Below are 27863 nucleotides of genomic sequence, written 5' to 3'. Positions count from 1 at the left end.
GATCCCGTGTTATAATATTAACATTCACACAAACATCCCGTTTGCAGTGTCCCGTAAAACTGGAAAGCCGTGGGAAAGGACCCTCTTGAACCCATGATTTTTCGCTTGGCGACTACTACTTACCACTAAGCTACAGAAATATTGGTTATTCTGTCGACATCGAGTTTATTTCTCGCTATGTCCCAGAGCACAATCTGATTCCCTGGGTGATTTCTTCAGTAAGGCCCTTAACAGACCCATGATTGTTGCAAATATTACACTGTATATCAAGATAACCCGTTCTAATCGAATATAATCAAATAGCATAATAATTATATTACGAGCGATTCCGTAATTCAATTACTTTGCAACATATTACTTATTTGTTTGTCGAATCATTAAAAACTATCACCGTAATCAATTAGATAAGACAAGAATATTGATCGTTGATACCGAAATCAATCGACCTGTTGCCATCATTTAGTAGGAGAAATGATGAGAATCCATCTAGAAATTACAACTAGGTAATTGAAACACGATCGACAACTTTTTCCGATTAAAAACTTATTTCCGGGCTTTCATTGTATTATTAATATACATAACTAAATTATATGCTGCACACTGTGGAAAAGATTTCTCGGCTGCAAAAACATTCAATCAACGAAAAGTGTTTTTCTATCGTCACACAGCGATGAATTATTTCATAAGACAATTGTCTTATCCATCACAATTAAGCGATGTATGCCAAGATTAAGTGATTTTCTCATAGATCCAATCTTTTCTCTCTTTCATCTTTACGCGGTATTGAATTGTATTTGTTGCTTTGTTTTAAAATATCAGTAGTCGAGATTAAAGAATTGAATAAAAAAGATTGAATTGAATTATCAATCCTTAGTGATTATGTTTCATTTGACGTTTAAAAAGACGTATCAATATTCGTCGTCTTGTTTGGGTAAAAACCGACTTGATGTAAGTAAATAACTCATTGATTGATATCGAATTGGTTTATTAATTATTTAAAAAAAACTAATTCCTAGACAAATTAAAGATGATTTGTTCTTTAGAAGATAATACTTTAGTTTTTGTATCATTTCGAGGTTCGCAGGAGGAATCAATGAAATGCAGTTAGGGAATTTGCCATAATTATGCATGGACTTATATCATTATTAAATGGATACTTATACATAAACATTTTTATGTGAGACTGGGTGACATTCTATGTACTTAGTTAAATTACTGTCGTATTGTGATCTCTCATTTAGATGCATTGCATGCATCCACACCTTCTCTAAAGATATATCCAATGACCTTCGCACGTATGACATTATTCATCATTCATTCCCCACCGCATAATGTAATATTCCATACCATTTTCACACTTATTGTTCACTATGAATGCTTCACTTAATTAATTATGAGCCCAAACACGAAGTGCGATATAATCGAGACGGCCGCAATGGGCGTGAGAAATCGAATCGAAATAGTATCGAATAGGCGCATTGTTCGTTGAACCAATTGCACCAGCTAAGTGGTTATTATAGTTGGTAAAGATTAACACATATCTGATATTTAATTGTGAAACGTTTACGAGGCACTACGCGTAACGTCAAGTGTAATTACAACAAAACTGCTTTATCTCGTTGTATTGTCACGGAAATCTCGGATGCAATAGTTGAATACTTGAATGTACAGCATCGCTAAAGATGGAACAGTAAATTAATGTAATTATTAATATTTGGTTTGAATAACGCGTGACTGCACACTGTTAGGTACGTCGTTTTATTAATGAAAGTGTTATGATCTTCAAAATTAATTACCATCTTTTAAAATAAAAGTTAAGCATGTAAATTAATTAGTTTAATTTATTTTGGCCAAGATAAGAGAATGACAAAGTCTAGCTTTTGTCACAAAAATAAACCTAAAATAGGACATGAAAAGTATGACAAACCAAGCTGGTCTCATGTTAGGGCTATGAACTATTTTGTATGCTTTTGGTAATAGTGTTTGATCAAGCGACGCCCGTGCGATCATGTAACAAACCGAACTCTACACGAAAGAAAACTAAATACTGGCATAGTATTTATTCTTGCAATACTGGCACATAAAAAATGTTTTTTAAAAGTTGGTTATTACAAAAGAAAACATAAAAAAAACTATGTTCTTCTGATTAATTTCGTTGTGGGCTTAATGACAGTTTAACTTTCCACCGGGACCAATTTGAGACACCGCGAAAGCTGTAGATCCTGGCTACACAGAAGTTGCAGCAGTGGGAATAGAGAATAGTTATTGTAAAACTATACTTTTTAATTAAGTATTCAGAATAAATAATCAAACTTCTTTGTTTCAGACTGGTCGACTGGACTTCAATGCAAGCCGGGTAACAGGTCACAAGGGCCCAGTGCTTGACATCAAGTGGAACCCATTCAACGACAACATCATCGCGTCATGTTCCGATGACTGCACGGTAATGATTGCAATAATTAGGTACAAAGCACATCAGAGTAGATTTTTTGTTGCAAAATAGCTCCTATTGCAACTACGTAAAATACCTGTGTTTACTATGTGCTGTACATAAGAGTAGATTGGTTATTATAGGACAATTTTCAATAATACAAAATATTCTCATTATACTACATTAGGCATTATCTTAAATCTATTTCCTGTAATTACTTATATCGTTTTTTGCTGTGTGGTTCCGCTAGAATATAAAGGGACCACTTCAACTCCCCCGTGGCAAAAACGCGACTATAGGACAAATAAGTATGCGAAGCAAACATCAAGTCTCCCTAAGTCCCAAACCGCCTGATAGCCGTATGCGGAATGTAGGTCAAATCTTCCATTTACCTCTGATTTATTAGAGGTTCCTTGTCCTGCAGTGAAGAAGGTATCAAATATTGTACCTAAACATAACTTGGGTACCTATTTCTAAAATGACATCTGTCCCCCTGATGTAAAATTCTACGGAGTTCGCAATATAAGCCTTATATGCGACAGTACTATGTATTAGATTGCAATAATCAATATTTGATAACAGCACGGAACTTCGCTCACGCTAATACAAAGTGTGGCTCACGCTTGCTTTTTCCAATTTATTAGTTTTTGTTCGACGCGCAGTTTGCTCAAGGAAATTACTGCCCATTACTCGGGGAAGTTCCGTTTGACCAATTTGTCGGTTTTCATATTGATATGAAAGTTTGCACGTTGATCTCGTTGAGTCAATAATCTCCTATAATTGCTATGCGTGTTGCTATGTCCGGATTTCGTTATCATATCTCATCGTATGGTTTCCGCATTTAAGTCTCTGGCATACACGTGACTGTAGCGCGACGCGAGAGCGACGTGACTTTTCTAAACAAATTGATAGCTATAAGTTTGTGCAAAAAAGCCGGCAATTGACAAATTGTTTGGAAACTTTAGGCCATGCTGACGTCGCGTCGATTTTACGTCGCGTTTGTTTCGCAAGGTTACACGATAGAAGATCATGCTCTTATTCAACAGTTTTATTGTCTAAAGTAGATCCATTACCACTGTCCTTATTGACATTCAATTCTTCATAGAGAAATAATAGAACCAATTTAAACATCATTGTTTTTTGTATGAAGTGGAAATGTTTTTGTTTTTGCCGTTGCTTGCGTAAACCACTCGTGTTGATAACATCAAGATGATTGTAGTTACGTCGAAATGCGTAATTACAAGACGAAACGTTACACTTAACACTTTAACATCATTTTACCTAACAGATGGGTAATGATGACTTTTCTATTCTGTAAGCAATATTGATTATTGCTACTTACTTTCTGTGGAAGTTAGGGCAACCCTTAAAAGTATTTTATTGATTTGAAACTTGTTTTATCTTTTCAACTTTTACATTATTAGCAACAATTCAACCCCAGTTAAAGGTTTTAAAGCTAAATCTTATTGTTTAAAAGTGTTACATTTGATTTGGATGATACAGCACTTCATTTATTATTAACCGTTACGCATCAGTAATTAGAATAAATAAAAAAATAGCAATTATTTATTAAATAGAGTAAAAAATAACTTATATTGAATTAAATTGTTTATTCCAGGTGAAGCTATGGCATATCCCAGATGGTGGTCTTTCTATGCACCTAACAGACTGGCTGGTGGAATTACAAGGCCACAAACGCCGTGTAGCCTACATAGAATGGCACCCCATCGCTGAAAATATCCTGTTCAGTGCAGGCTTCGACTATTTGGTAAGAATAGGCTAGTTTCCTAAAAAAACCACCAATTAACTTTGACCGTATGTAACTTTGACGATAACCGGTGTTTTTGTATGGAGTTTGACAGATTTTTGACGTTTGTTAAAGTTAAAGTAAGATGGTACAACCCAGCCTTAGTCCGTTAATTACATGTCAAAAAATATTGGACACGTATATTTTTATTTGTCAATTAAACAAGTAATTACGAAGTTATGATGCTTTAAAGCTCCGCGTGACGTCACGGGCCTTTTCTATTGAACTTATCTTTTTCAATAATTCCATTTCATTAGTTTGAAAAATACGTGTTGAGTATTTTTTTTATAAGTTAACCGACGGATTAATTAAAAAACATGCTTTTTTTACCCAGGAAACATCTCTACAGGGTGTTAGGGAAATGGGTACATGAGCCGACACTAGCCCATGTTAACATGGGCATATAAATGGTATGGTGAAGTCAGAAAATTGATATCATCATTTAATTTTTTTAAATTTTCATACAAAATAAATTTTATAAAATCCGATTTGTATGAAAATTAAAATAATTAAATTTAAGATATCAATTTTCTGACTTCACCATACCATTTATATGCCCATGTTAACATGGGCTAGTGTCGGCTCATATACCCATTTACCAAACACCCTGTATAAAACTAAACAAAATCATTAAGAAGCAACAAAATACTTCGCAATTGAACACTCATGTTTTCATATCATTACATAGCCATAATACTCTGTATAGTTGTAACGGTTAACACGTTACAGCTTATACATTTATGTGTCTTTGGAATAGCATCGTTCGTGACTGATATATATTTCTAAGACACGCGAATCCAATGGTAATGATTATGATATCTTTTCGGTCGCTCCAATCGCGTGGCGATACGTTATTAATTGTTATCTTAACAATTTCATTTGCATATAAAATGCCACTATGATAATCTGGACCGTTACTTTATTGCAATCAAAAATGAGACCAAAATACCGTAACAAAAACGGTGCATTCGACAACAATATTGAATTTGATAGTATTATTGGACATGAACAGTTATCATAATGTTCTAGGTGTAGGTAATTTGATCACTAATTTTGTTGTTTCGTTTCAGCCAAATGACGTCCACTGCTGGACAAAGGCCTCCCCCAAGGTTTTCCACAATGAACGGTTGTTGTTTGTTGTTTACTCTAAATAATTTCAGTTTTTTGTTTTCTGAAAAAAAAAAACCACTAGTTATTTTTCTTTTGTTTTGCATTAACTATAAAATAATAATTAATTAATTAATTTCGTGAAGAAATGATGTCATAGGTTCTTATTGTGGCTATGTCATAATGTTGTTTGAAAAAATAAATATCCATTTGGTACGTGTGTTACAGATAACATAACATGTAGCGTCAAAAACACAATCCCTAAAGTTACAAGTGTGTATACCTACCTTACTTTACAACAACAAAAATACTATTTTTGTTCAACAGTAGGTACTCGTAACTTAACTTTTTTCACTTTCTTGCCCTGCATCTAAACCATTTTTTTTGTTCCAGATTTTCGTCTGGGACGTAGGCAAAGGGGAGGCCATTCGCGTCATAGACTGCCATACTGACGTCATCTACTGCATGTCGTTCAACCGCGATGGTTCCCTGCTAGCTACCACCAGTAAGGATAAGAAACTGCGCATCATTGAACCGAGGAGAGGCATGGTTCTATTTGTAAGTTAAAGTACCTAGCTAAGTGCATGGTATTTCTCACAATATTTTTTTAATCAGGATTTATTTAACCTTCACTGGCTTGGGTTCGATTAGCGGCCAAACTGTAGATCTTAACATATAAAATAGTTACAGTGAAGTAAATGAGAGGTGCAATTAGTCTCGTGTTAGTTATATTCCTTGGGCGTTTTTAAAAAAGCCGCTTTGACAATGGTAGCGGCCATTAATGTAATAGCCAACCAGCCTCCTCCGCGAAGAAATCCACGGGAAAACTCGAAGAGGATGTTTGTTTGTTACTCATCATTTCTCGTGTAAGAATAATATGAGGGGGACCTACCTAACTGAAAAGTTTAGTTTTTGGAGTTAAGATTTGAATAGACAGTTAATTTATTTCTATTATTCCAGGAGGGCATCTGCCACCAAGGCACCAAAGCGTCCAAGTGCACTTTCCTAGGCAGCAGCGGCAAAGTCTTAACCACAGGCTTCTCGCGGTACAGCGACCGGCAATACGCCGTGTGGGAGCAGCACTCGCTCGACAAGCCGCTCGTCTGCGAGACCATCGACAGCTCCTCTGGCGTCGTGTTCCCGTATTTCGACTACGACACCAACATGGTGAGTCAGCAACCAGCGGCGAAGTCTGAACCACAGGCTTGTCACGCTACAGCGACCGGCAGTACGCCGTGTGGGAGCAGCACTCGCTCGACAAGCCGCTCGTCTGCGAGACCATCGACAGCTCCTCCGGCGTCGTGTTCCCGTATTTCGACTACGACACCAACATGGTGAGTCAGCAACCAGCGGCGAAGTCTGAACCACTGGCTTCTCGCGGTACAGCGACCGGCAGTACGCCGTGTGGGAGCAGCACTCGCTCGACAAGCCGCTCGTCTGCGAGACCATCGACAGCTCCTCTGGCGTCGTGTTCCCGTATTTCGACTACGACACCAACATGGTGAGTCAGCAACCAGCGGCGAAGTCTGAACCACAGGCTTGTCACGCTACAGCGACCGGCAGTACGCCGTGTGGGAGCAGCACTCGCTCGACAAGCCGCTCGTCTGCGAGACCATCGACAGCTCCTCTGGCGTCGTGTTCCCGTATTTCGACTACGACACCAACATGGTGAGTCAGCAACCAGCGGCGAAGTCTGAACCACAGGCTTGTCACGCTACAGCGACCGGCAGTACGCCGTGTGGGAGCAGCACTCGCTCGACAAGCCGCTCGTCTGCGAGACCATCGACAGCTCCTCCGGCGTCGTGTTCCCGTATTTCGACTACGACACCAACATGGTGAGTCAGCAACCAGCGGCGAAGTCTGAACCACTGGCTTCTCGCGGTACAGCGACCGGCAGTACGCCGTGTGGGAGCAGCACTCGCTCGACAAGCCGCTCGTCTGCGAGACCATCGACAGCTCCTCTGGCGTCGTGTTCCCGTATTTCGACTACGACACCAACATGGTGAGTCAGCAACCAGCGGCGAAGTCTGAACCACAGGCTTGTCACGCTACAGCGACCGGCAGTACGCCGTGTGGGAGCAGCACTCGCTCGACAAGCCGCTCGTCTGCGAGACCATCGACAGCTCCTCCGGCGTCGTGTTCCCGTATTTCGACTACGACAACAACATGGTGAGTCAGCAACCAGCGGCGAAGTCTGAACCACTGGCTTCTCGCGGTACAGCGACCGGCAGTACGCCGTGTGGGAGCAGCACTCGCTCGACAAGCCGCTCGTCTGCGAGACCATCGACAGCTCCTCTGGCGTCGTGTTCCCGTATTTCGACTACGACACCAACATGGTGAGTCAGCAACCAGCGGCGAAGTCTGAACCACTGGCTTCTCGCGGTACAGCGACCGGCAGTACGCCGTGTGGGAGCAGCACTCGCTCGACAAGCCGCTCGTCTGCGAGACCATCGACAGCTCCTCTGGCATCGTGTTCCCGTATTTCGACTACGACACCAACATGGTGAGTCAGCAACCAGCGGCGAAGTCTGAACCACAGGCTTGTCACGCTACAGCGACCGGCAGTACGCCGTGTGGGAGCAGCACTCGCTCGACAAGCCGCTCGTCTGCGAGACCATCGACAGCTCCTCCGGCGTCGTGTTCCCGTATTTCGACTACGACACCAACATGGTGAGTCAGCAACCAGCGGCGAAGTCCGAACCACAGGCTTGTCACGCTACAGCGACCGGCAGTACGCCGTGTGGAAGCAGCACTCGCTCGACAAGCCGCTCGTCTGCGAGACCATCGACAGCTCCTCTGGCATCGTGTTCCCGTATTTCGACTACGACACCAACATGGTGAGTTAGCACAGACTTATTATCGTCGTAGTGAGATACGAATAAAGTGAAGGAAATTAATCACTATGAAAATGGAGGATGTCCTTCGTCGTCGTATTCCGGTACTTCGACTATGATACCAACATAGCCACGATAGCCGAACGGTGAAGGGGTCGGAGTGGCCGACTCGAGATCCGAGGAACGCGGATTCGAATCCCACCGCCGCACGGTGGATCGAAATGGCATTAAAGTGGACATAGGAATTTTTTCCGGAAAATCGAATTTTAAAAATTGCCAATCGATAGTCCTTTGCTCACTCATCACGACATGTCATATCACATTTTTCTCTAAACCTGATACTTTAGCTTAAAAAAAATAATTTGTGTTTTTTTTTGTATGAAACGAGACATAAAGTACTAATTTTCTCCGAAGACCTGCTAGATCGTGACTTGAAACAACCTAGGTCGGTATAACTGCATTATTTATTAATATTCTAAGCTATTTCCAGCTGCTCCAAACCGCAACTTAGCCTGTTAAACGATTCCGAAAAAAATTAAAATTGACTCTTCTTGTAATTGTATTTTAGTTCTTTTCTTTAGAAAAAGCGTCGATTACGGTACTAGAAAGTGATTTTATCGTTAGGTGACATTGTTATCTATTCTCAGAATCTGTTAAACCCTTTCTTTCCTATCAGCACATGACTTTAAAACAACAATGAAGTTACTCATACCTCGTAAATAACGTGTTTTGCGAATAAGCAGATAATGGTATGGGGTGGGGGTAAAAAACAGATAAGGATTGTTTATTTGTTTTAAATTTAGTTTGGGCTGTGTAACGTCACCAATAACATTCAACTTTAAATGCGGTTTTTAACATGTAATTACAATGGAAGCTATTGTGAATAATATAGATTTGTTTGTAGTCTTTAGAAATACCTTAAAACCTTTGATGGACAGTGAGGAACTTTATAATCACCTTTGTGTTAAGAGCGTTTACGCCTTTTTCAACCCGTTACAATCATTAACCAGTTACATTACAAATATGTTATAGGCATAAATAATTAGGCAATTTCGTCGTCTAAATAGTTAGTTGAGAAAATATTTCGATTAGTATAGTATTTAAGAATTCTATCAAGATAAGTCCACACAGCTTTTCAAATTTCCACTTTAGCGTCAGTTTACAAGCTGAAATTTTTATAAAAATACTGTGAAAACGATATAACAAACATTTATATCCTATAGCATAGGTCCTTAGGCAAATAGTCAGTTGAGAAAATTCTTAGATTTAAGCATTTTACAATAAGAAATCACAAATTCAAAGAACGTGAAACACCCAAAAATCAAAGTGATTTTTACACCATTATTCTTCTTTAATTCAACATTTAAATAGCTTAATATAATAAAACAACATCTTCTTTAAAATATTTACTTTGAAACGATATATAATTCATTGTTATTGTTTTGCTATAAACATTTGAAAACTATTAAAAAACGCCGCGCGCGAATCATTTCCAATGATGCCCCTTGAAACGCCGCGCTTCGCGTAAACGCTCTTAAGTAAAAAAAGTTTTGCCGGAATTTTTGTACTAATCTTAATGGACGATGGACGAACTGTCATCTATCTCTTCCCCAATTTTTAAGAAGAAACAGTGATTGGCTTGAATCTCCAATTAACTGGGTCTGGCAACTAGTTTTTGATGAAGACAAAATTGAGGAATATGTTCTGTTTCTGAGTTAATTTATGTAACGGTTTCCTCGGGATAAAGGAAGTAGTCAAAGCATGTAGTGTAGAAGTTGGCATGTTTTCGGTAATTGCATCTATATTTGACGTTGTTTTTTCACTAGGTTCAGTAATTGAACCAACATTTTCCTCAATTTTGTCTTCATAAAAAACTAGTTGCCAGACCCAGTTAATTGGAGATTCAAGCCAATCACTGTTTCTTCTTAAAAATTGGGGAAGAGATAGATGACAGTTTGTCCATCGTCCATTAAGATTAATGACGTTACACAGCCCAAACTAAATTTAAAACAAATAAACAATCCTTATCTGTTTTTTACCCCTACCCCTGACCATTATCTGCTTATTCGCAAAACACGTTATTTACGAGGTATGAATAACTTCATTGTTGTTTTAAAGTCATGTGCTGATAGGCAAGAAAGGGTTTAACAGATTCTGAGAATAGATAACAATGTCACCTAACGATAAAATCACTTTCTAGTACCGTAATCGACGCTTTTTCTAAAGAAAAGAACTAAAATACAATTACAAGAAGAGTTAATTTTAATTATTTTTCGGAATCGTTTAACAGGTCAAGTTGCGGTTTGGAGCAGCTGGAAATAGCTTAGAATATTAGTAAATAATGCAGTTATAACGACCTAGGTTGTTTCAAGTCACGATCTAGCAGGTCTTCGGAGAAAATTAGCACTTTATGTCTCGTTTCATACAAAAAAAACACAAATTATTTTTTTTAAGCTAAAGTATAAGGTTTAGAGAAAAATGTGATATGACATGTCGTGATGAGTGAGCAAAGGCCTATCGATTGGCAATTTTTAAAATTCGATTTTCCGGAAAAAATCCCTATGTCCACTTTATTGCCATTTCGATCCACTGTGCGCCGCTCGACTATTGTGGTGAGCCCACTCGTAACACAAACTTATTTAGCTAAACACGAGGGGCTAATGGGACTATTAGTAATTTGGGCAATACAAATTGCTAATAATCTTTAAACTACAGTAACTGAGAGCGAAAAAGTTGCGGCGCCGCACCGCTCGTGTGGGTCACAGATATTTCTATGCAAGACACCGCTCCGTAGTTGCAACGCGTCGTGTGCCTTGGCTCTAACTTGTTTTGGATATCCAATAAGCTGGTAGGCAAGCGATTCGTGGAGCCATAGACAACTGCGCGAAATCCAAACTCTAAAACAAAATATATTACAAAAAGCTGTATTTCAACTAAATCAGCATGTTTATTTGGAGTAATTGACTAATAATATACAAGGAAACATTCTTGCATGCCATATTCATAGTGTTTGTAGAAACATTAAGTTTTTAATACCATCAACTGAATCTTGACTTTCTTTTTCAGGTCTACCTTGCAGGCAAGGGTGACGGGAACATTAGGTACTACGAAGTTGTCGAAGAACCGCCATACGTTCATTTTCTCAATCAGTTCCTATCAGGAAATCCACAGGTAATTTTATATTTACTTTATTCTACGTTAGCTAAGAACTTAAAATAAACTGTGCCACTCTGCAGACGCCTTTTTGACAATTTGTATTTATATTATTAAATTGTATTGCACAAATTAATTACTAAAATATAGTTACGTTATGAGTGGGTTCACCACAAATAGCCGATTGGCGGCGGGTTTCGAACCCGCGTTCCTTTGATCTCGAGTCTACCAGTCTGACATCTTTCACCGTTCGACTATTGTCTTTAATTCGTTGTTTTATGTACTTTTTAAGTGACAATAAAATTGTACCTTAACCGGCAGTGGCAGTTGTTTATAAGTTCGTTCGTTCGTTCGTTTCAGCCGAAAGACGTCCACTGCTGGACAAAGGCATCCCCCAAAGATTTCCACAAAGACCGGTCCTGCGCCGCTCGCATCCAGGCACCTCCCGCGACCTTCACCAGATCGTCGGTCCACATAGTGGGAGGCCTACACACGCCACGTCTTCCAGTATAACGGCAGTGGGAATATTTTTCCACCATTTTTAGGGTTCCGTACCTCAAAAGGAAAAAACGGAACCCTTATAGGATCACTTTGTTGTCCGTCTGTCCGTCCGTCTGTCAAGACCCTTTATCTCAAGAACGCGTGAACGTATCAAGCTGAAATACTCAGGTCTATTGTCCCTTTAAGCTGTGAAAATATCAAACTTCTAAGCCAAGCCAATCAAAAGATACAGCCGATTATGTCGATATTTTCAACAAATTTTCGACACTCGCAAAGGAATCAAAACCTACAGGATACTTCCCGTAAACTCAGAATCTTGAAATTTGGCATAAAGCATTGTCATATAATGCAAATATAGGAAAAATTGCGAAAATTACATTTTTTTAGTTATATAATATAATAAAAATATTTTAATAAAATGAAATTTACTACCTTATTTCTCACGAACGAATAAAGATATCAAATTGAAATTTATACCAAATACCTAGATCTATTGTCCCTTTAAGAAGTAAAAAAATCAAACTTCTAAGTTAACGCGATCAAAAGATACAGCAGTTTATACCGACACCTTAGACGAATTTCCGTCACACGCTAGGGAATCAAAACCTACAAGGTACTTCCTGTGAACTCAGAATCTTGAAATTCGTCACGAAGCAACGTTATATAGTACAGATAAAGGAAAAATTGCGAAAATGATAAATTTGAAGTTATATAAAATTTAAAATATTATTTTTGCTTACATGACAAAATATTTTTTTAATAATTATAAACTTACTACCTACCCTTTTTCACATGAACGCGTAGAGATATTAAAGTTGAAATTCATATCAAACACTTCTTAAATCTAATTGCCTCTAAACTGTGAGAAATTCTAAATCAACGCAAAAATTCAAAACGCTGAGGTAGGTACCTACCTATAATGCAAATATAGGAAAAATAAATAAATAAAAAATAATCATACCGCATATTTTGAAATTCGCCACTACTCGCAACGGAATCAAGTAAGTAATTTGATTTAATACGTCATAAATTGTAAACCGCTACGTTTGTACGGCGGAACCCTCGGTGTGCGAGCCCGACTCGCACTTGGCCGGTTTTTTTTTAACATTCCCTTGTCTGAAGCTCCAAAATCAATGATTTTTTTTTACAGTTTATGTCGATTAAAGGCTTATCTTATTATTCCAGCGCGGGCTGGGCTTCATGCCCAAGCGTGGGCTGAACACAAGCGCGTGCGAGGTGTTCCGCTTCTACAAGCTGCACACGTCGCGGGGCCTCTGCGAGCCTATCTCCATGATCGTGCCGCGCAAGTCCGATTGCTTCCAGGTGAGTTAGTTAAAGATACTTTACATAGCATTAATAGACGTGTTGCCACCACCAATCAATAGGGATGGTGACTGGGTAATGAAATCGAAATTCTTTTCGTCCGTCAGACAGATAATAAAAAAAATTTGAACACATTTTTTATTTTTTTTCATAATCGAATAATGACAGTGCTACATCAAGTTAAAAATGTCGCGTGACGTCACTTTTGAGTAAAAAAATCTACTCAAGCATGACGTAACGCGCCATTTCCACTTGATGTATTACCAGTGGGTCTAGACAAAGTGCACATTATAATCGCAAACCAGTCGAAAAGTGGTCGAAAAGCCCCTTTTTTGTATGGAGTTTTGACGGATTCGATTTTCGATTCGATCAAAAAGTGCGTTTTGTCTAGGGGGGCAGGCCTGTTCATCTCCGCGAGTTTACATCGAAAACAAAACACGCACGATGGCCCACCTACAGGATACTATTCGACAAGGCACCACATACGAGCGAACATTGACTCACGCACGCGTATTCTTGTGTATGATGGAAGAAAATAAAAAAAACGGTGTACTAAATACTGTGCAGTATTTAACTGCCTAAATAATAATAAAAACACAGAATGTACTTTTTAAGTTGCCACAAGACACTGAGAGGTAAATAAGTAGTTAATATTATTCGTGATAATTCATGCTAAATCATGTATTTCCTCCGCCATTTTCCGCAGTTTGGCACCTCACGTCACATCATTTTACCGAAGTCAGCCCTATAGCTTCGGCGCAGTGCCGATCACTGACGTTTGTCAACAAAATGGTGCTTGACTCTTGAGACAGGCTAAATTAGAAAGAAAGAAACATTTATTGCCATGGACATCACAAAAGACAAAAGAGGTCAAATGAAAAAAAAAAGCAAATAAGACAGAGGTGACATAAAACATACAATGAATGAGCAAGTAAACTAAGCAGTGCCACCCTGTCGCACAGCGATGCCCATCGCAATGGGACCCCACTCAGCATATGCCGTGGCCCCCGGTGAGGGAAGCCACGACGCTGGTTTTCAGTGTGCCCCATGCCGAGCGAATTACACCATATTGTTAATGACATTGAGCATACATTTTTTTAAATACCTTCGCGAAGTAAAACTTCTGTACGTAGTACTTATTATTATTCTGTGGTTATACTCCCAGCGCTGGGCTCATGCCCACGCGTGGGCTGAACACAAGCGCGTGCGAGGTGTTCCGCTTCTACAAGCTGCACACGTCGCGTGGTCTCTGCGAGCCTATCTCCATGATCGTGCCGCGCAAGTCCGATTGCTTCCAGGTAAATAATTTATAATTTAAGTACTTTATAGAATAAAATTATAATACTTAGTATTCAGTTATACTCTACTTCATTAGGGCCTACACTTGTGCGGGGTGCCAGCACGGTATCGTTTCCATATGCACATCAGGAGATGGGCGTTCATTTCCCTGCATTAATAGGCGGGAACGCGGTTACGATCGGCGTTGGACGTCCGGACCGGGGAACCGGTCTGTGTACGAGAATAGTTTAGATTTGGGCCTTATGGTATAAGTTCAAACCCGACCACACGCAACAGCAGCATGCTACGTTTTATACCTGGCTCTGAAGGTTGGACAAAGAGTCCAGTTATGTAACTTAAACTTCAAGAAAGAGGTCCATCGTCGAATCCAACTCGGATGGGCAGCGTTCGAGAATCTTCATGTCCAAAATACTGCAATATCTCGAAAAGTGTGTGTTACCAGCGATGACCTAGGGTGTGACCATATTGATAAGAAGGCTCAAACTTACATATGAAAATGCTTAATAATGAACAAATGGCAATGCCAGATTTTGTATGGAAGGTGGCGTCTTTTTTTTTCGCGCGGCCATCGACCAAACTTTGGTTTTTGATTACAAAATAGTGTAATAAACCAAACTTACTATAGCATGTATACCTCTAAACTCAGTCTGAACTGAGTTACGAGCATTAGAAGTTTAATTATTTTCATACTAGATTTGCTTTTTGCGCGCAAGTTTTGTAATGCAACATTATCAAACTTCTGATGCTCGTAACTCAGTTCAGACTGAGTTTAGAGGTATACATGTCATACTAAGTTTGGTCTATTACACTATTTTGTAATCAAAAACAATGTTTGGTCGATGGCCGGGCGAAAAAAAAAGACGCCAATTTTTTTTTTTAATAAATATCTTTGGACAATCTCACACAGCGCCATCTAGCCCCAAAGTAAGCAATTCATATGCTTGTGTTATGGGTGCTAGCTTAACGGATATACTACTGTATACTTTTTTTTTAAATACATACATACATATTATACATTGTCTTTTCAGGAGGACTTATACCCCGACACGGCGGCGCCGCTGCCCGCGCTGTCTGCGCGCGACTGGCTGAACGGCATGAACGCGCAGCCGCTGCTTATCAGCATGAGAACTGGTAAAGTTTCAATGTTTTGTTTTCTATGTAACCTACAACTCCTCCTACCTTTCGCGACAAGGAAAAATTTCCGTGCTTTTAAGCGATTTTGTGAAAAATATTATTGGCAGCTAGTTGCTAATTGCTTATAAGATAGGCCCCCTTACTTTAATTTATTGTCCGTGGTGCATAATCTTTTCAAAGGTTTTAAACCTTTGTTTGTCACCTGTCATCCGCTTTGCAATGGAGGGAAGTCGAACCTTAATTTCGAACTCCTCCTATGTTCTTCTGATTAATTTCGTTGCGGGTCCAATGACAGTTTAACTTTCCCCCGGGACAAACTTGACCTTCATTGGTTGGGTTTTTGTGGCGGTCAAGCTGTAGATCCTGGCTACACAGGAGTTGCAGTGGTGGGAACGAGAGGTGGGAATAGTCCCGTTTCTATGTTACCTACAAGTATCTACTCTGTAATAAACCGCCTTCCCTGCCTTGCCTTAGTCTGAGATGAAAGACGCCTGGATGAGTTCGCTTTCAAGTGAAAAACCACTCATCAATTTTGTATTTCTTTCATTTGTTAGTTTAGTGAGGTGTAAATGAAGAGCTATAGATATATCTATCTTCTTCATTTTTCTTAAAATACTAATTTATCATTATTATTATCTGTAGAAACAGAATATTTTTTTTATAATAACAACAACTTTTTTCTAGGAGTAACGATAACGACCCACAAGCCGCGCACGAACAACAAAGACACGCCAGCACTGCAACCTCAAGACGCGAATAATCGCAAGAAGTTCGCGTTCTTATCGCGAGAGACCACGCCCGACTACCGCCCGCTCGCCACGTGGCAGCCCGCCGCGCCCGACGACACGCAGGTCAGTGACCCCAGCGTAATAAGTAAAGCCTGGTCCGTGAGCACGTAGAATCCCGTCCAATGACCCCAAGCTGCCCATCCTTGTCGCTCGCACGTAATTATGTTGCTGTCGCGCTCGCACACTCATTGCGGGCGCGCGTCGCACAGTCGCGACAGCAATATAATTACGCGCGAGCGATAAGGATGGGTAGCTTGGGGTCATTGGACGGGATTCTACGTGCTCACGGACCAGGCTTTAATCATCCCACCGCGTCCGATGATGCCCAGGTCAATGACCCAAAGCGCGATCGAGCTTCCACTATCATCAGCAGGTCATTTAGTCTCCACTGCTGAAACATTTGTTAGTATACTCTGTAGGAACATTACCCTCTCCAATAGAGCAAATGGAGTTGATCTAAACCCTCCGCACTCGCCTCCTGACAACCGGATGACACCTATGTCAATGGCCCCAGTACCGTCCACAGCCGCAATAATTATCATCAGGGTCGTTTACAACCTCAAGACGCGAACAATCGCAAGAAGTTCGCGTTTTTGTCGCGCGAGACCACGCCCGACTACCGCCCGCTCGCCACGTGGCAGCCCGCCGCGCCCGACGATACACAGGTGAGTTAGTTAACATCATTATTAGGTCGTTTAGTCCCCACAAAACAGTGAGACTATCACAACCCAATATTATTATACCTACCTATCTGTATAACACCTATGATTCACAAAGACAGTTTGACACCATACCCCAATAATTCGAAACCACAACTTTTTTAAAAAGACCCTTCATTCTGGGGTTAAAAACTTAATTAATTTTAAATTGCCTGTAAATTACGATTTTTGTTCGCACCATACAAAATCTATGGGACAGACAGACAGAGTTTCGTTTTGACAGTTTTAAAAAGTACGTCAATTGAGATAAATGGATATGACACCGACTTACATTTTGGTCAGGGTTGGAGAGCCTTGTTCCCATATTTTTCTCAGTCGCCTTATAGCCTATCGCCACGAAAAGAGTAACGGCCGAATACTGAAACACTACTCAAATCTATCACTCAGCTGACGGGCTCCTAAATTTAAGTATCCTTCAATTTTAAATGGTATTCTCAAACGCTACTCAACGGATTTGAAGCCGTGATCAGCTAAGCAGCTCTCAAATGTTTACATAATGGCAACATTTACCAAAAAAAGTATGTTTTCATTTACACAAATGATAACTTTACGTCTTTTATCCATTACACGCAGCATCGTTTGGTTATGTATTGTCTTTTATGGAAATATACTCAATCAACTTAACATAGAACAGTTTATTTTTAGTTTCTATTATATATAAATCTCGTTTTATCATATAAAAAAATTAATGCTTGCATTTTTATTTAATTAAAAATGTGATACTTTTTATTGTTGAAATCTATTAAGTGGCGATCGTGGACCGAAACGTAACCACAATTGACATTTATCATTGTTGACTGACAGAGCATCAAATTGACAAATCAACAACTCTTGGAAATGCTGCTATGCGATGTCCCCTTAATCCTCAGAAATAGGCATGTTTATGTAAAGCGATTTCATAGCAGCTATTTTGGTTGTTACTTCGTGCACTATACGATGCACAGTTGGCTGTTAGATGTGGAAGATATCACCTAGTACACGTTCATAACTTCCCGTTGCGTAGAACAGTAGGGTTATAATAAGTATTTGGTCCACTGGTTGTATGGCATTTGGTGAGGGGTTTCAAAGAGCTTCCATGAATATGAATTCAGAAACAACACCGTTTCTTTAGAGACGCGGAACCTCGCTCGGAATTGCATGTCATTATAATAATATTTTTCAATAGCGTTCAGCCTTATTGCGTTCCTGCGATTAGATCTAGGTATTTCCTCGAGGCTCGAAAGAAATGATAACGATGACACACATTATTTACCACTATTTAGGTCGATTTAGGTATAAGAATAGGATTTAAGATACCGCGCAAGCACTCTCAAATTTAACAGCTGCTTAAGACGATTTGACAGTTGTTTGAGTAATGCTTAGATTTGAATGGCGTTTCAGTATGCGAAAATTCATTTAAGTGGCGTTTGAGTGCAACTTAATTTGAGAGGTGCTTAAAAATTGAGAACTGCTCAGATAATGTTTTGAGTATGCGAAATGTAAGTTTAGGAGCTGCTTAACTATTTGAGAAGCCGTCAAATATTTAAATGGCGTTTCAGTATTCGGCCGTAAGTGGTTCAAGTTACTAATCTTAATATCGTCGGAATTTTTTTTTTTTTTTTTAATGGCAACCAAACCTCTCTGGGAGGTTTATTTCTGCCAATGTCGAGTGAAAAATAATTGACAAAGTTATCAATAGAACGTGGGTGTTTCAGTTCTATTGATTTTTCATGGATTCCGTGGAGTTAAGTATGCCCGTAAGCAGGTTTCGAGACGCCACCGGGTCCAAAGCGGGTTGTTCATACGACAACCCACTCGACACTCGATGCGCGCTCAAATTCGAAGTATTTCAATGTTTTTTATAATTTATCACTTCACTGCACTTTAGAACACAAAATAACACCAAATTTGTACACTAAAGTCCATTAAATAATAAATTGAAACCATTAAAACAGATCGACCATGCTTCCCGTTCAACTACCCTCCACGGAATCGGAATATATTTCTCGTGGTATTTATTCTACTCAGTGGGACGGTCCCACTGGGACCAAAGCACGTTGTCTGTGCCTTACACATTGGGACGTATTACGTTCAATTTTATATGCTTTATGATCTTTACTCGATAACTCGTTTACTTCAACTTTCATTAGTTCTGTGTGGCCTGTGTTTCACAATGGGATGTATAAGTTTACAGGATTAATCCGAAATTATTTGCCCAGGTGACGGTGACGGAGAAGTCGGCGAAGACGAACGCGAACCAGACCACGAAGTTCCACCAGCTGCAGCGAATGTTCGGCAAGAGCGCCGGCGACGCCGAGCCCGTGCCTCTCTACAAGCAGATCAACCAGGGCGACGTCTTCAGCACCGAGCACGAGGTAACCCATTGCTTAACACACAAAAAAAAATTATAGTAGTACAACATCTATCTACTGTTAGATATACAGACCTACTGTGATCATTGTATCCGACTCGCATTTAGTTTACTATGTTACTAAGGAAAACCTGTAATTGGCATTACTTGCTATATAATTTAAGCATGGTACTTGTAATTACTTATAAGAATATGCTGTAGATTTTCCTTGAATAAATAAATAAACACTAACGCCCTTATTCAAAAACATCATGTAAAAGTGCTTTTTTTAACCTTTAACTATAGTCGTGAAAAAATAATCACACTCCCATGGACGTCGGGTCTCACAGACCCGTATCTAAAATTCTTCATAATTTCATACCTGAACCAATTTGAATTTATCAAAGGGTTAATATATATCTAATAACTATTAATAAAGGATCTAGTAGTAAATGTAATCAATTTTTAATAATTATTTAATTATTTTTTGGCAAATTTAAAAAACAAAGACATTTTTCAGAGTTAATTGGCTTGGCATCACATATAGGCTTCTTAATTACAGTCGATTAATAATAAATCAAACTAATATTTTTTTCCTTGCTAATTAATAACCGTGTAACATAAAAACATAAACAGAATTTCTGAAAGACATAAAATAAAAATTTTGACAAGGGTTAAACTTACTAAAATTATAAACAGTGGCCTAGAACACTAAAGATAAATTATCTCTACATGTATGTGTCATCTTTCTTTGAGAGCTTTGATAGGCAAAATATACACCATTCAGAATCGGAATCTGCAGCAATGGTACCTTCTAAGACATCTAAACTCAAAAGAAGGATTGTCTACTAGTAAAACCTTACTTCTGGAATTTTATTTAGATAGTTGGGCTAATAATATAGCTGATGTACTCAAATACTTTCTATCATTATGTATTCTTAAACTAAAACAATTTACAACATATTATAATGATATACTATACAAAAATTATAGTTGACAAGTCACATCCATACTAGTATGTTTGTATGGAAATTATAGTCATCGGGTCTCCCAGACCCCGATAAAATTTTGGATGGTTATTACTCACGTAATAAGTGCCGGAAGACGCGATTTTATGCCTCCTCGGTCCAAACACAGTTAAAACTGAAGCTACTGAGATGTTCGAGAGCAGCACGTGGCGGGAAAGTATTTAAACCGAGAAATTGAAAAGGGGGGTGGGCCTCTGAGACCCGACGTCCATAGTTAAAGGTTAAGCCTATTTACAGAAATAAATGAGTTTTATTAGTTTTTATCACTATGAGGTGCGCGTGGACGCACATGATGACACACTAACCAATCACAGAGCTCTATTCAACGCTGTGCGTTCGATTTGCTGCTTCACTTAAGCAAGCATCTGTTAGATTCGTACACATACTCACTCACAAATTGGATATTAAATACAAATAGTCTGAAACCAACTTATTCACCAATACCATAATTTGCTAAATCAAGCCATCAATCATAGGTACACAACACACTTTCGAAGGCTCTCGGCGCAACGCCATTCTAGCTCGCGGCCCACGTTCGAATGCCTCGTAGGACTATATTTTTGTTATCCCGTACGACTCCCCGCGTTCCTCAGGTGTAATTTGATAGCCAAATCAGCGTTAATCCTTTCGTTGCTAACAGACGGCCGTCCTGATGCCGGAATAATAATAATAATAATAATAAATTTCTTTATTAATTGTAACATAATACAGAGACTTTAATAGAACTCTGATTTCCGAACTAGGTATAGAATACCTGTATCTCAGAAGATCAGCGCCCTCTTCCACAGATCATAAACAAAGAAAAATTACAAGTGTTAATAAAGATTGAATCAATTAAACAATGTTCACAAACAAAAAAACTGATAAAATAGTACATTGTGAGGTGTATCGGTGTATGTGTGCGTGTGTGGTGTGTGTGTGCGTGTGGTGTGTGTGTGTGTGTGTGTGTGTGTGTGTGTGTGTAAGAGCAAATTAATTCTGTGTGAGCTAAAAACGTACTTTTAAAAGTTCCTCAGTCTTCTGGTAGTCAAGCGTAAGCAGCCAGTTTGTTACTTTAATTTTGCATTCATATACAGTACCAGGATAAAAGTTCAGAAGTTTGTTGGCTTGATTATATAAATAAATGGATAGAAAGAAACTTTGTCGACTGGCCAATGCAGTTCGACACTTGGGCACTTCAATTACATTCTTGATTACACGCCTCCCACTAGTTCTCTCAGCGATGTATGGAGTGAAACGATGTTGTCCGGTAATAGTCCGCAAAAAGAATAGTTGCCTTACAGTTAGAACAGAACACTTTTGATACAAGGCAACAGTCGAAAATCTGAAGGGGCTAAAAGTCATTGTTTTTAGCAAGGATCTCTGTGCTCTTTCAATTTGGATCATGTGAGATTTGCAGGCGCCTCCCCAAACGACAATACAATAGCCAAGAACTGATTGTGCTAATGCAAAATACACTTTTCGCAAAAGGTCTAAATTGGCCGCATACCTTAGCCTCTTGAAAACCCAAATGAGTTTTCGAGTACGTGATGTAAGTAGCTCAATATGTTGTTGCCAGTTAAGTCGGTAATCTAGTAAAACACCGAGGTATTTAATGGAAGAGGACTTTACAATAGAAAGGCATGTGCACGAATTCTCAAATTTAACGTCACAAGAATGAGCTTTGATGACAAAATCACTTGATTGCACCTTAGAGGCTGAAAATTGTAAGAAGGTAGTTTTGGAAAGATTTAGTGTTAGCAAGTTTCGATTAAGCCATTCAATCACCTTGCGCAACCCAACCTCAGCCCTACCCCGCACCTCGTCCCAAGTCAATCCATGAAACACAAGTGCCGTGTCATCAGCGTATGTGATGACTTTGCCAGAATCAAGCGACATTTGGCATAGATCATTGATGTATATCAAGAATAGACTCGGACCCAGGATACTACCTTGCGGGACTCCATAGGACACATACTCTTCCCTGCTGATATATCTTCCTATCTTGACCTGCTGGACACGGTCACGAAGGAAACTAGAGTAAATAGAAAGCGCGTTACCTCTTATTCCAATCCGCTCTAGCTTGTCCACAAGCCCAGGAATCGAAACAGTGTCGAAAGCCTTGGCGAGGTCCAGGAATATACCAATACACTTACGTTTGCAATCCAAATTATGAGAAACAAAATCTACAAGTGTACGCACAGCATCTTCCGTACTTTTTTTAGGCCTGAATCCAAATTGACAATCTGATAAAATTCTGTTATTTTCCAAAAACGACATTAATCTCCTATTTAACATAGTTTCAAGAATTTTAGACAATGAGGTAAGTACTGATATTGGCCTATAATTCGTAACACTGTCTCGACTCCCACCCTTGTGGACTGGTGTAATAAGAGCTTTCTTAAAGGCTCTGGGGAAGACACCATGATCGAAGCACAATCTCAGAACAATAGTAAGTGGTGGAACAATAATATCCTTTGCCATTTTTAGAAATTTATTAGGTATTGAATCATACCCCACCGCACAGTCAGTCTTTAGATTTAAAATGATTGATTCAATTTCAGCTTCATCAGGTGGTAACATTCCCATAGAATTGGCCAAAAATGAAGCTCTAAAAGAAGTTAAATCTCCAGTATCCTTCGGGCGTGCAATTTTATCAGCCAAATCCTTACCAATGCTTGCAAAGAAACCATTTACACAACTAACAGATTTATCGGGATCATCTGACAGGCGTAAAAGTTCGTCAGGATTTGATTTTTTGTTAGGTGCGTCAATAATTGATTTGATAGCAGACCAGGTTTGTTTATTATTCTTAGCGGTATAGATCAAAGATCTGTCGTATTGGGTTTTGACTTTCTTAATGAGCGAGTTACAGAAATTTCTGTATCGCTTATAGCAGGTTTCCGCTTCGGTGCTACTAGGATGGGCCCTGGCCCTTTCATGTAGTTTATCACGATGTTTGATGCATCTAAGCAAACCCGGGGTGATCCAGGGCTTTATAGTTCTTTTTCTTCTAGGGATTCTAATTTCCCTCGTATTACTAGTTACAGCAAAAGAAAGCTTATCGACAAATGATTGTGCAATCTCTTCAACACTTGAGAATGATGTTACAAATGAGAAATCCACCTGTTTAAGATGATCTAAGGCATCCACGAGGTTACATTTAATGGAGTAAGGATTACAAGACATTTTAGATTTTTCCCTATCTAAATTGAGTATAATTGAGGCGTGATCAGTTATTGTGGAATTAATTACAATTACTGTTGCTGACATACGGGATTTTATCAATATGTGATCTAGGCAGTTATTTAATCTTGTTGGAAAGGAATGTCCCGGAAGTAGACCAAGCCCAGCGGAAAGATTAAGATATGAGGAGCTATTTCTGTCGCTGCTACCTATCTTTATATCAATGTTAACATCGCCTACCAAGACAATATTATCTGCACGTATTGGCATAATTATGTTTTCTAGCGATTGAAGAAAACCATCAGTGTTATATATAGATGGTGACCTATAAGTACAAACTATAACAATATCTGGGACAATATTTAACACCATGAAGTTAGCACCAATCGGGTCTGGTTCTTCAACAGTACATCTGAGATCTTCCTTTATGTATATAACAATTCCATCATTTTGGTTCAAATATTTTTTAGAATAGTAACATTTATAGTTATCAAGAGTCGGTGGCAATTTGTGTTCACTAAGCCAGCATTCCGTCAAAACAATGACATCATTTTCAAAATCAAGCCTGGCAAGGTGAGCACAAAAGTCATTGAAATTCCTGTAAATACTACGAATATTTTGAGTGATAATGTTTAAAGAATGATTACCTCTTGCCTTAATTATTTTACTGCATGAGTCAGTGTCACAAAGATGAGCTGTCGCCACAGTAATATTATCAATATCCTCAGATATATTGTTCGTCATTTGTTCAAGGCCTGTTACGATTAATAGAACTTTCATCACATACATTAAATATCAAAGAAGAAATGTGGTGGAAACTGAGATGCAAGATGACCCAGCAGATTATAAATATTTTTATCGATCCGCAAAAAACCAAGGCTATACCTAAGATCAGCTTGAATGCAACTGGTATAAAAGCATGATTTGATTTTGAATAAGTTATAGACCAGAATGTGTGCAAAAATATGTCCAAAGTTACAAGGTTATTTGTTATTAAATTTTTTAAATATAGCTCATTAGTGTTTTTGTAAATAAGTGTTTTGGTGTGTAAAAAGTGTATCTTGTTATTTACTAAGTGTGTAATAATGTGGTAAATTTGTGTTTGGATGTGTAAAGTGTAGGTTTTTATGTGTGGGATTAGTGTTTTCATGCGTGTACTTAAAAAAGTACTTGAATCAAAAACAATAAATGTTTCCAAATATAAGATAGGTTGGTATGAAAGTAGCGGTTGAAGTGAAGGAACTAGTCACTTTTCTAGACGTAATTTAGAAAGAGCATCCTCGGAGTCCACAAGTATAAACCGTTCATTCGAATCCCGTCGAAGGTAAATTTTCCCGTATGATATCCAGCAAAATTTATAAGAATTTTCAGCAGCAAAGTCACGAGCCAGACGAAACAGCTGATGTCCTCTCGGCGACAGGCTTTCAGAAATGAAAATCGGTTTCTCAGGTCCATCAAATGAGAGAAGTTTAGTATTGAATTTGTTTGAGCTGTTTTTGCGATTATATTCGCGGGTTTTTTTTATAATTTTGTCTCTCTTTACAGCACTAACAAAATCCACCACCACTGTGCCTGGCTTATCTGATTTACTTCTGGTGCGAAAAACTTCTTTTATCTCCTGCTGCTGAACCTGAACGCCCAAAACATTTCCCGTTTTTATTATGACATCGCATAAATCGTCCTTAACTTCGTTCTCTTTCTTAGGAACATTTTTCAGCTCCAACCTTGTCGAATAAAGAGTGCGCTCCAGAGTCTCAATCCTTGACTCCAGTTGCCTGATATACAAGCGGTCTGTTTTTCTCTCATTCGCGGCCTCCTGCATTTGAGATTGGAGTTCATCGTATTTTTTAGAGACGAATTCGATCGATGTCACAATATTATTATTTTGGCTAATGATTTCAGTCATTTTAGTCCAGTCATTATAGTAAGTTCACCTCGGAATTAGAGATACCCAGCTGTAAGTCTGTAAATACGTGTATATTGACACCCTAAAAGTTGTCTCAAAACCTACATATGGTAGGGTGTAAGCAACTATTAAATTTCAAGGTCAACGGTCACAAAAATCGGTTTTTTGCGCTTTTTTTAGAAATATCTCATTTCCTGTGGGTTTTTTGCTATTTGTATTTATTATCAATATTGTAGAATACTAAATTCTCTACAAATTTTGTTTAAAAACTTTTTTTATACGGTGAACCGTTTTCGAGATAGAGGGCGGAGAGCGCGCGGTCACTGCATCACTTCAGGTCTACTTAAGCAGTTTAGATTTTTCATACAAAAGGATTTTCCCGCTAATTCCTGTGGGAATTTCGGGAATTCCTTGTTGTAACTAAGCTTTGAGTTTACTAAGGTACCTACATGCCAAATTTCAAGCGTCTAACTTCCGTTAAGCGTTTAGATTTTTCATACAAAAGGATTTTCCCGCTAATTCCTGTTCCCGTGGGAATTCCTAAGTATACTATAACCTGCCCAGGTGTATGAAGAATAATTGTACCAAGTTTCGTTAAAATCCGTGGAGTAGTTTTTGTTTCTATAAGGATCATACAGACGGACAGAATTCTATACATGAAATATATTTTCAAAATAACTATCAGGGGGTGATTAGTGATCGATACTGATGCCAAAAATGCAATCAGTAAAATTTTTGTCTGTCTGTCTGTCCGTCTGTATGTTCCTTATAGAAACAAAAACTACTCGACGGATTTTAACGAAACTTGGTACAATTATTCTTCATACACCTGGGCAGGTTATAGTTTACTTAGGAATTCCCACGGGAACAGGAATTAGCGGGAAAATCCTTTTGTATGAAAAATCTAAACGCTTAACGGAAGTTAGACGCTTGAAATTTGGCATGTAGGTACCTTAGTAAACTTAAAGCTTATTTACAACAAGTAATTACCGAAATTCCCACGGGAATTAGCGGGAAAATCCTTTTGTATGAAAAACCTAAACCGCTTAAGTTGACCTGAAGTGATGCAGTGACCGCGCGCTCTCCGCCCTCTATCTCGAAAACGGTTCACCGTATAAAAAAATTTTTTAAACAAAATTTGTAGAGAATTTAGTATTCTACAATATTGATAATAAATACAAATAGCAAAAAACCCATAGGAAATGAGATATTTCCAAAAAAAGCGCAAAAAACCGATTTTTGTGACCTTTGACCTTAAAATTTAATAGTTGCTTACACCCTACCATATGTAGGTTTTGAGACAACTTTTAGGGTGTCAATATACAAGTATTTACAGACTTACAGCTGGGTATCTCTAATTCCGAGATTCTTACCTAATTGAAGCTTAAATGACTGGACTATTTTAGATTCAATCGAGAGAAATTTCTTATTATTCTGCTCCGCTGATTTGTCAAGCATATTGCGGATCTCTTCCATAAAACTTTTTATGCATGATATATCGTCATGTTTTCGTTTCCGTATATTATCTTGTCCTATTGTACTCAAATCAGGAGCCGAGCCTGAGGCCGGAAGCGACTCAATACTTAAAGCACAGTAGATAAATCAAACAGTACGGAAGCTTCATACAAACGGTCGAAATCAGACTCACGCACACAGACGCACGCTTTACACGAGCTCTAAGCGAACCTCGCAGTCCATCCGTCGCGAGTGTCGCGCGCGGTGTGTTTTTAATAATAATTTTATTGCATGCACTGTCCGCTGTATTTTTAAAAACATGCCACGAGTGTATTGCGTAGTATAATACGGCTGCTTAAACTCGGCATCTTCAAAACCAGAACTTTCATTTTTTAAACTTCGTAATAATTCTGAATTGTAAAAATTATTAAATATTACTTTTTAAATAAAGTGCTTACATCTGATTTAGTAATAGTTCTTTTAAAATTACTTAATTACGCTTTTTAACAATTTATGTGTTCTATTTGATAAAGTAATTTGCTCCGCGCGCTTTTGTACTAAATGATGAACTGTATTTAAAATGAGGCAATAGCTATGTGAAAGTAAGTATCCGGTATTTTATTTATGAGAATAGAATATCTTCTACCGGCCTCTAATAGTACTTAATCAATTTATTCGATTATGTATTCGATTTTTATAGAACCTAATTAACCTTTTATTTTTTTGTTAACTACTTATTCAATTAATTTATTCCATTAGGTATTTGATGATTAAAAAACCTAAATAAACGTTTTAATAAATAAGTAAGTAAGAACCTTATTAATTTTATAAAGATTAAGAGTGCCAACCCTAACACTCAGTTGAAGTGTAGGTATTTAACTCGC

At 38.6% G+C, this 27863-nt stretch overlaps 1 protein-coding gene across 1 annotated transcript in view; it reads left to right on the top strand.

Moving 5' to 3' along the window:
- LOC135073856 (coronin-2B-like) overlaps positions 1–27863 on the top strand; it is a 65175-nt gene that overhangs the window by 12449 nt on the left and 24863 nt on the right. The window contains exons 3-11 of the mRNA XM_063968079.1: positions 2327–2443; positions 4050–4199; positions 5739–5903; positions 6306–6512; positions 11246–11350; positions 13019–13156; positions 15484–15586; positions 16274–16440; positions 19295–19450. Of these exons, the coding sequence (XP_063824149.1) occupies positions 2327–2443; positions 4050–4199; positions 5739–5903; positions 6306–6512; positions 11246–11350; positions 13019–13156; positions 15484–15586; positions 16274–16440; positions 19295–19450 (1308 nt within the window). The remainder of the gene's footprint in view (positions 1–2326; positions 2444–4049; positions 4200–5738; positions 5904–6305; positions 6513–11245; positions 11351–13018; positions 13157–15483; positions 15587–16273; positions 16441–19294; positions 19451–27863) is intronic.

This window comes from Ostrinia nubilalis, chromosome 8 (assembly GCF_963855985.1).
Source record: "Ostrinia nubilalis chromosome 8, ilOstNubi1.1, whole genome shotgun sequence".
Lineage (NCBI taxonomy): Eukaryota > Metazoa > Arthropoda > Insecta > Lepidoptera > Crambidae > Ostrinia > Ostrinia nubilalis.
The sequence above is the reverse complement of the archived record's forward strand: the minus strand, read 5'-3'. Positions and strand labels throughout refer to the sequence as shown.